Genomic DNA, 9,257 nt, shown 5'->3' with positions numbered 1-9,257 from the left:
TGTTTCGTTTTTTTTTTTTTTTTTTGCAAATATAACGAAAAAAATAAGGCACCAATTATCGAGGTATGAGTATGGCGCAGCCGATGTTGGGACTTAGCCCGTAAGGCAAGCAACCGTTCAATCATTTTCCATTATACAAATCCACCAACTTATCCATTTATATTGTTTTTTTACGTTAAATTATATTCGTAAAATAATTTTAATTTCATTTCTATTATTTTTAAAATTATCTAATTTATTTATTTATAAAAATAATCTATTTTTACTTCTAATTTTATTAAAATTTTAAATTTTATAGGGACTAAATTGCAATTAACCTTAAACTATGAGAACTAAATTTAATTTTTTGAGATTATATGGACTAATAATAAAATTTGAGAATTTGAGCTCATGACAACATTTATCATAGCAGAACTTGGCCGGGGTTAGGCTTAAACCAAGCCTTCTTCTAAGCTTTCATTTAACTTTCTCTTCTTCATTGCCGGCGGCGGCACTTATGTGTTTCAGACCAAAGGGATCAAATTGACAGCTTCTTCTACTTCGGGTCGATCAATTTTCAGAAGGCGGCTGGAGGATTCGGACCGATTCGTGTTAACGATCGGAATGTGATTGCTGTTCCCTTTCTGAAACCAGAAGATGAGTTTGATCTTCTTGTTGGTGATTGGTCTTTCGACAACTATAAGGTAACTGTAGTGTAGGAGTTGTTCTTGAACATGTTGGGAGTTATGTTTTTTTTTTTATGTCTTTAGATCCATGATGAATGATCCTATAATCGCATTTGATAGCATCCCGAACATCATGTTGATGAATGAGAAGCCACCTTTCGGCTACTACGAAGGAAAGACGTTTGAATCATTCACTGTTACACAAGGTAACCACACTTTTTCTTATTGTGAGATCCCACATCAGTTGGAGAAAAGAACGAAACATGTTTTATAAGGACATGGAAACCTCTCCCTAGAAGAACAAGATTTTGAAAAGAATTTCATTACTTCCATTATAACATAAAAATTAAAAAAATTTGGTGACATTCAAAGGTAAATTTTCCAAACAAGAGGATAAAAAATGAAGATAAACTCAAATAATCACATCAAGTTGATCATCAGTAAAAAATTTAGGGTGAAAAAATTTTAGAATTCTGATCCATCCTTAGTAATGACAGTCAACCAAAGTCCTGGCAGGAAAAACAAGGGGCTGCTGCTGTTGCTGCTGTTCTTGTTGTTTATTGTGCTGTTGTTGTTGTGGCTGCTGGTTTGACTTTATTAAGAATGATTCTCTTTGATCATGTTCTTGAGGAGCAGGAAGGTTGAGATCGAAATCCAAAGAAAGAACACTTCTTTGCCGCTTTGGTTGTCTTTGATCCTCAGTTTCAATAGCCATTGGAGTCAGAGACAAGGCGGTGTTTGTCCCGACCGGCATGGCGCGGTGGCGTCTCATGTGACCTCCCAAGGCCTGCCCAGATGTAAATTCAGCTCCACAGATAGCACACTCATGAACCTTAGCCTTGCCACTGCTATACAAACTCCCCCTCTGATTCAATTGCAGACAAAGTGAGTTTGTGATATTGTTTCTGAATTGCATCTCTTCATATTCTGAAGACAAATGCAGCTTCTTTTCAGCTTCCATGGCCTTAGGCTTCTTATGGCTAGCCCTGTGTCCTCCCAATGCTTGAAACGATGGAAATGTCCTATAACAGGTCTTACACTCATAACCATTCCATCCACTCCCACCCTTTTCGGTTCCAACCGCGACATTCTCCGTCGGGAATCTCCGCACATTGTTAAGATGATGAACCGGTCTGGCATCGACATGTTTCGGCGGCGAACAAAAGGGTCTCCCTTGAGCAAGGAGGATAAGGCAATTAGCCATGTCTTCTTCTTCTTCAGTGACGATATTGTATGGCTGCAATTCACCACCAGAGGATGAAGAAGTTGAAAAATTGTTCTGATTCTGAATCAAAACCTCATAATCATTGTTCTCTGCTACAAAATTACTGTCATCAACAACAAATCCTCCTTCCCCACTTGAAGAATTGGCTGGAACAGCAAAAGGGATTGGAGAATGAAGCCTTTGGCGCTTGGTTCTCTTACCTTTGGCTATCAGTGCTTGTTCCTTAGACCCCATGATAGCTTGTTGATGATCAACTTCCATTCTTCCTTCTCCAACCCCAAAATTCCTCTTTCAGAATGGCAAAGGAAGGGAGAAATTGGGAGGACTATGGGTATATATGTATGAACAGATGGGGTGATGTAATATTTGTTGAATGATTGAATCTCAATAGAACAGTAAAGTACGAATGATTTTGATTTTCCAAGGCTAAGAACATGTGATATATATATAGATATACAGGAAAAGGGGCAAAATGGAAGAGATATAGCACGAGAAAGAGGACAGAATGAAGGAGACAGAGCCATACAGTAAAACTAAAAACAAGCATTTCGTCGAACAGATTGTGTGCAAAATTAGGGAGGCAGTGTCGCAGAATATTGATGGAGGAACAGCCAGTTTGTTAGCATTTTAGCCCGTTTCACTCTCTTTCTCACACTTTGCCAACCCACTTTAGCAGAGATAGAAAGAGAGAGAAGACCCCAAATGCCAAATCCCATCAGAAAAAACGAGGAAAAAACCAAACCAATGGTAATTTCAGGCCCTTTCTAATTTAAGCCAATTTTAAGTTCAGTAGCTCTTGTTTGGGGAAATCGACAGAAACCTAAATTCATGGCTAAGAAAGACTCGCCTCAAATGGCGGATTTTGGAGAGAAACAGAGACATTTCCAAGTCCAGAGTTTCTTCCTCTCCTTCTTCCTCTGTCTTTGCCTCTGCACTCTGCCCACCGCTCCTCCAATCACGTCCTTGCCCTCATTAATTTAAATTTTAATTTTAATTTTAATGTATTAACTTTATATTTCTTTTCTAATTCCCTAATTTAATTTAATTTTCCATTAATTCTATTTTGGTCTTTTTACATATGGGTCGAACCCCTATCATATTACTTTTACCATTTAGTTTACTTACAACGAATGCTAACATTTAAAATGATAATGGATGTCTTCCTCTTTAAATTTTGTTTATATTGCCAAAATGTCTGTTTTAACCCCATGGTAAATTTTGATGGTCCTTAAAATTTCTAATTTTTTTCTATTTTAATTTTAAAATGTGGTTTTTTTTCATTAATTTTTTTCTACATTTTTTTAAATTAATAAAATAAAAAAACTAAAATAGTTATTTTTTGAAATATAAATATTATAAAAATTTGGGGACAAAATAAAATAAATTTTAAAGTACATGAACCAAGAAATAGATTTTATTATAATAAGATTAGATACGTACCCTCAAAACCAAACTAAAGTTGAAATGAGCATTTTAAAAATAGAAACAAGTATTAAAATTTATGGTCCACACGGACCAAAATAAAGTGTTAAAAAGTGATAAATATTTGGCATATAAACCGAAAGCGAAAGCGAGCTATAAGTTGACTTGATACTTATCTAATGGGACGATACATTTAAAGTTGACTCAATACTCATTATAGTGCTTTATTACCCGAGTATAAATTTTTTTTATAATAATGATTGAAAATTTTGAATTTAAAGACGGTAGGATATTTTTAATTTTTGTTTCAAGTTACCGTCACACTATTCTAAACTATAATTTCTGTCCACAAAATCAAAGAAATTATATTGTAACAGTGAGATTCTACGTCAGTTGGAGAGGGAATGAAACATTTCTACTTGTACGAAACATTCCTACTCGTAGGATGTAGAATCTTTTTCTAATAGGTGCGTTTTAAAATGTGAGACGGACGGACGACGATGCATTAATAATGTATTAAGATTAAAAAAAAAAAAGGTTTATTTCATACATTTATCTTCGATTATTAAAATTTTCTAACTTTGTTTAAAGTTTTAGAAAGAATCTAGCCTTTTTTTTTTTTCTCTCTTTAAAAAGGGATTTTAATTTGAAAAAATAAAAAGAGTAATTTTGAAGCAAACATTAAATGAAAATTATAGGTTGGTAAAGAAAGGAAAGGTGGGGCACAAATGAATAATAACACTTTGACTTGTAAACCTAAGCAAAAACTATATTATATATGAAAAGATACACATTATTAGGATGAAATGTGACAACAAATGACCTAATTTAACCCTAAGTTTAGCATATTTAAATCTAGGTTAAATATTATTAAATATTTTCTAAATAATAAACGTTTAAATCTCCCTCCTCCTTTTTCGTCAATTTTTATTTATAGTTCTTAACCAATTGAGTTATGCTCAAATTTGACACTCTAAGTCCTTATTTGAACTGAATAAAAAATATAAATAAAGAATTATATAATATTATACGTCTGGATAAGAGTGTACATGGGTTGGGTGAGAAAAATTTAATCTTTTGAACCAACTTGAAATTTTGGGTGGGTGACTCGAGCAACACAAATAAAGTAGACAACCCACCTTTATTTTTCAATAGGGTTGGGTTGGATTGTCGAGTTGTTCTTTTCCTTTTTTTTTAATTATATAAAAAAATATTACATTAATAACTAAAATCTCATAAAATTCAAATATAAAACATCCCCAAATCACAAACATTAGTTACAGAAGTAATTTTCATAATAATCCTAAAAGTACAGTAGGATAGGATTGAATTATAACCCTATTTTCAGGCTGGTCGGGTTGATTTGACTAAAAAAACGTCAATTTCGAAAATCAACCGTTAAAAGATTGAAAGATTGAAATGAAAAAGAGGTCTGTTCGTAAATAATTGGGGAATGCCACTTATTGATAATGAATGCAATTAGACTACTAATAATACACTTAAGATGAATGATTTTAATTTGGTAGATTGGTTAGGTAGGGATATACTTTATGATGTTTGCTATCATATTTGGAATAGATTTCAAACAAAATAAAGATAACTAAATTAAAGCTATAGTTTGAACCCCACCACACATGTATATATATATATATATATGTTATCTTTAGTGGGTAATGAATGACCATTTGATCTAACAAATGCATGCAAATGGATGTAATTTTGATTTCTTTTACAAAAATTTCAACTCATATATATTATACAAATAATAATGATAACCCGATTGAAAATTCGACAAAAGTTTTTGGACTCGATTAAGTAGGAAGAGTCATCTTGTGTCGTTCATTCATAATGTGACATCCCACCTCAGTTCGAGAATTCCTAACAAATCTGTTTTTAAATATTGTGATGAAGCTTAAGAGGGAAAGTGGAAGAGGTGAAGCCCTCTCGTACAATGACTCTACTGCATTGGATGAGAGTTCGTAGTACCCAAAACACTGGAGTCAGGGAATGCGCGTGAGACTTCCGAATTAAAACGAAACTTTTCAAAGTTGAAGGACAGATAAAATCGTTGTTCCTAAACTCGTATGTCGAGAGCTTGAGGAATAATTCCGACCTTGTTTTTAATTATTACATGATTTCTTTTAATAAGATGCATTCATTTGATTCATGAAATATAGAATAAATGGATAAACAAGAGCCATCGTGTTGATAAGGAGCTGTGGGTTATAGAAATCAGCTTCCATGGAAGCCCCACCTCTCAGCCATTAAAGTTTCTACTTTCTTTACTGACATGAATGCCAAGAACCCTAATACCCCACCAAAGAAAGTAACCCTTTTTAGACATGTTTTTATTCCTGTTTCAGAAACCAGATTTGTTCCGTCGATTAATACCGCAGTACAGCCCCGCCAGAAACATCCTCAAATTCCTCGCTCTACCTTCGAGGATGTTTCTTGTTCTTACCATTCTCTTGTTATGGATGTCTGGTTCTATCTTTTGTGTCGCTTCTGCTGCTTCTTTCAATCTTACATTACCCCATCAGCATCCTGACCCTGACTCTGTTGCTGATGAACTTCAAAGGTATAATTTAGCATTTTTTAATGTTTTTTCTTCGTGATTCTATTGGACATTGATGTTTTTCATCTGGGTTTCTTTGGATTTGTATTCCTTTTAAGAAAATGGATGAACCCATCTGAAAATTTCTCAGTTTTTCCTGCGTTTTCTCGCTGTCCAAACAAAAACAGAGCATTCCTCTGTTTCTCTGAAACCAAACATACTCTGTTTTCCCTGCAGGACAGTCAATGCATCTGTACGGAGAAGACAAATGCTGTCCGAATCGAAGGATCAAACTTCCTCTTGCCTCACCGGCAACCCCATCGACGATTGCTGGCGGTGCGACCCAAATTGGGCGGCGAACCGGCAGCGACTAGCCGACTGCGGCATCGGGTTCGGCCGCGACGCCATGGGTGGCAAAGGCGGAAAAATCTACATCGTTACCGACTCGTCGGATTCGGATCCGACGAACCCCACTCCGGGAACTCTCCGCCACGCTGTGATCCAATTCGAACCCGTGTGGATCATCTTCTCAGCCGACATGAACATCAAGCTCAAATACGAACTTATCATCAACAACTTCAAAACCATCGACGGCCGTGGCGCCAACGTCCACATCACCGGCGGCGGATGCATCACCATCCATTCCGTGTCCAATATCATCATCCACAACATCCACGTGCACCACTGCAAACCCTCCGGCAATGCCAACATAAGGTATGCGTTAGTGTTAAAAAGCAAAATCATACCATTACAAAGGCTCGTGATTTCTAACCAATTTAATGATTATTATCCGATATTGAAAAATTTAAGCTGATGGGTTATGATAGGTCGACCCCGAGCCATGTGGGGCATTGGGGGCTGTCGGACGGAGATGGGATATCGATATTCAGCTCGAGGAAGATTTGGATCGACCATTGCTCGCTTTCATATTGCAAAGATGGGCTAATAGATGCAACAATGGGATCGACGGGGATAACAATATCAAACAGCTACTTCTCGCACCATGACAAGGTGATGCTGTTGGGGCACGACGACAAGTACGCGCAGGACTCAGGGATGCAAGTCACCATAGCGTTCAACCACTTCGGCGAGGCGCTGAGCCAACGCATGCCGCGTTGTAGGTATGGCTACATTCATGTCGTCAACAATGACTTCACCGCTTGGGAAATGTATGCCATTGGCGGCAGTGCCCGACCAACCATTAACAGTCAGGGTAACCGTTACACCGCGCCGGTGGACCCTAATGCCAAAGAGGTCTTTTTCTCTCTCTAAACCTTTAAAAAAAATTTATTTGATTTTAAAATATTAAAACTAATGGAATAAACATTAAATTTAGAAAAAAAAAGTTTTGATTTTTTTTTTAATGGAATTATTCGGGGGAGGGGAGCGGCGGCGGTAGTCATGAGAGGAACTTTTGACTTGAAAGCGAGAAGTGGGTGAGGGGAGAATTAGATTCCTTATCGCACTTGCTTAGGCGGCGCCTGACGTTGACGCGCTGCCAATAAATCACTATTTCTTAATGGGCCCTCTGTTTTTGTGCCGCGGAATTTGAGGGAGAAAAAAACACAAACAGAACAAAACTATAATTGGGTTTTTGTTTTTATATTCTTCTGGTAAAGCGCGTTACAAGCCGGTGATGATTATAGGTGACGAAACGTTTAGACACGGCGGAGACGGAGTGGGCGGCGTGGAATTGGCGGTCGGAGGGTGATATTTTGGTGAACGGCGCGTTTTTTGTGCCGTCCGGTGCCGGACTTAGCACCCAGTACGGTAAGGCCTCCAGCGTCGAGCCTAAGTCGGTGGCTCTCATCAATCAGCTCACTATGAACGCCGGCGTTTTCGGCGCCCCCAGGTAACTTTCTTTTTTTCATTTACTTTTTTTTTATTATTAAAAAAAAAATCTCCATTTTATTATCTAAATTAATTACTATTTAATAATGGACTTATTAAATATAAATTTTTAAAAATTAAATTTATAATTTAACAATTTTAATAGATTTTTTTAAAATCTTATTGATTAATTTACTAAAAATACATGAATTAATGTTTGTTTGTTTTTTTTATTAATTAATATTAAGATTTATTAAAAATAAAAATTTAAAAATATAATGTGAAGCTTTTTTAAAAGCTACTTTTTAAGTGTAATAAAAAAATAGGCCCAAAATTTGGTGTAAAAAAGGAACAAAGAAGGAGGGAATTGATTCAATTGGAACCCAAATTGAGCAACAAATGCATGTGTTTGAGCATACAAAAAGAAAGCCTAAGCTTTTGTTCCTCTTCTCTTCCCTTTGCTTTTCAACCATGGGCCCCCCTCCCCGTTCTCGATCGTCCTTAATATCGTTCGGTTTCATCTTATCACCTTTAAGATGGAAGATGACTTGCTCTATAGATTAACGAACGTCAGGGTCGAATTTTGATTTTCGAGGCGAATACTCATTTAAGGTTTTATTTATTGATATTGAGAAGAAGAACTCAATGTGTATCTTATAAACATTGCGATGTTTATGAGATTCTCAACGATTAAAACTAGTTTTGATAGTTTTTTTTTAATGTGCAGGTATAATGTTGGTCAAGGAATTGTATATCCAGGGTTCAACGGTAGCAACCATGGCGATGGCGATGGCGATGGCGGAAACACTGCCATAAGTAACAGTCCAATATATGGAAATGGCGGTGGTAGCAATGATGAATACTACGGAATGGTATTTAAAGGTAACGGATATAGAGCATCATCACTGTCGTCGTCATCGACAAACTTATGTATCCAAATTATAATAGTTTTGTATATAGTCACAAATTATAGTGGTCTATTAACATTATAGAAAATATAAAATATAAAATAGTACTCATATAATTGAATTAAGTTAAATTAAAGATAAATCGAGGTTATTTCAAATTATTTGGAGTTAATTTGTTTGCGAGTATCACGAACGTGCGCTTTTCATTTTTTGAAACTTCGCGAGCAGTGCCGTAAATATTTTCTTTTTAAAATAAGAAAGCGTTCAAGCCATATACGGTATATTTAAATATTAAACAAAAACACGAGAACAAAACTAAATACAACATAAGACACCTCGGGACAACCGTGTTCTCTGACATTTTTGTTGGAGATTTATCGTTTATTATGAAATTTCTAAATATTATTTGCTTTACTTAAAGTCATAAATACAAAATGTTTCAAAGTAAAAAATAAAAAAAGTAAACAAAAATGAATATTAACTTTTATGGTCAATAGTTATAAATAGAAGTAAATAAAATTAAAATTAAAATCATAAAAATTTTATAAATGGGCCCATCCCCGTCGCCGTCTGTGGGAATCGAACCCACGACCACATGGTTAAAAGCCATGCGCTCTACCAGCTGAGCTAAGACGGCTATTTGTAATGCTTGC

General features: G+C 35.8%; 2 protein-coding genes and 1 non-coding gene across 3 annotated transcripts; 1 reads left to right on the top strand and 2 right to left on the bottom strand.

Moving 5' to 3' along the window:
* Window positions 1-1,037: 1,037 nt before the first annotated feature.
* On the bottom strand, window positions 1,038-2,831 carry LOC111458163 (zinc finger protein ZAT5-like). Its single transcript, XM_023100654.1, has 2 exons — window positions 2,257-2,831; window positions 1,038-2,182 (listed from the first exon to the last, which is right to left on the bottom strand). Exons 1-2 carry the CDS (start codon window positions 2,412-2,414, stop codon window positions 1,150-1,152), a joined length of 1,191 nt encoding a protein of 396 aa, XP_022956422.1. The 5' UTR covers window positions 2,415-2,831; the 3' UTR covers window positions 1,038-1,149.
* A 2,732-nt stretch (window positions 2,832-5,563) lies between these two features.
* LOC111458162 (probable pectate lyase 18) lies at window positions 5,564-8,714 on the top strand. Its single transcript, XM_023100653.1, has 5 exons — window positions 5,564-5,890; window positions 6,104-6,580; window positions 6,694-7,120; window positions 7,513-7,718; window positions 8,424-8,714. The coding sequence occupies exons 1-5, from the start codon at window positions 5,655-5,657 to the stop codon at window positions 8,686-8,688; spliced, it is 1,611 nt and encodes a 536-aa protein (XP_022956421.1). The 5' UTR covers window positions 5,564-5,654; the 3' UTR covers window positions 8,689-8,714.
* A 454-nt stretch (window positions 8,715-9,168) lies between these two features.
* Window positions 9,169-9,241, bottom strand: TRNAK-UUU. The gene has a single exon. It is a non-coding gene; the product is annotated as a tRNA-Lys (tRNA).
* Window positions 9,242-9,257: the final 16 nt, after the last annotated feature.

This window comes from Cucurbita moschata, unplaced genomic scaffold (assembly GCF_002738365.1).
Source record: "Cucurbita moschata cultivar Rifu unplaced genomic scaffold, Cmos_1.0 Cmo_Scf00021, whole genome shotgun sequence".
Lineage (NCBI taxonomy): Eukaryota > Viridiplantae > Streptophyta > Magnoliopsida > Cucurbitales > Cucurbitaceae > Cucurbita > Cucurbita moschata.
Note: the sequence above shows the minus strand (reverse complement) of the source record. Positions and strands in the feature narration are given on the sequence as shown.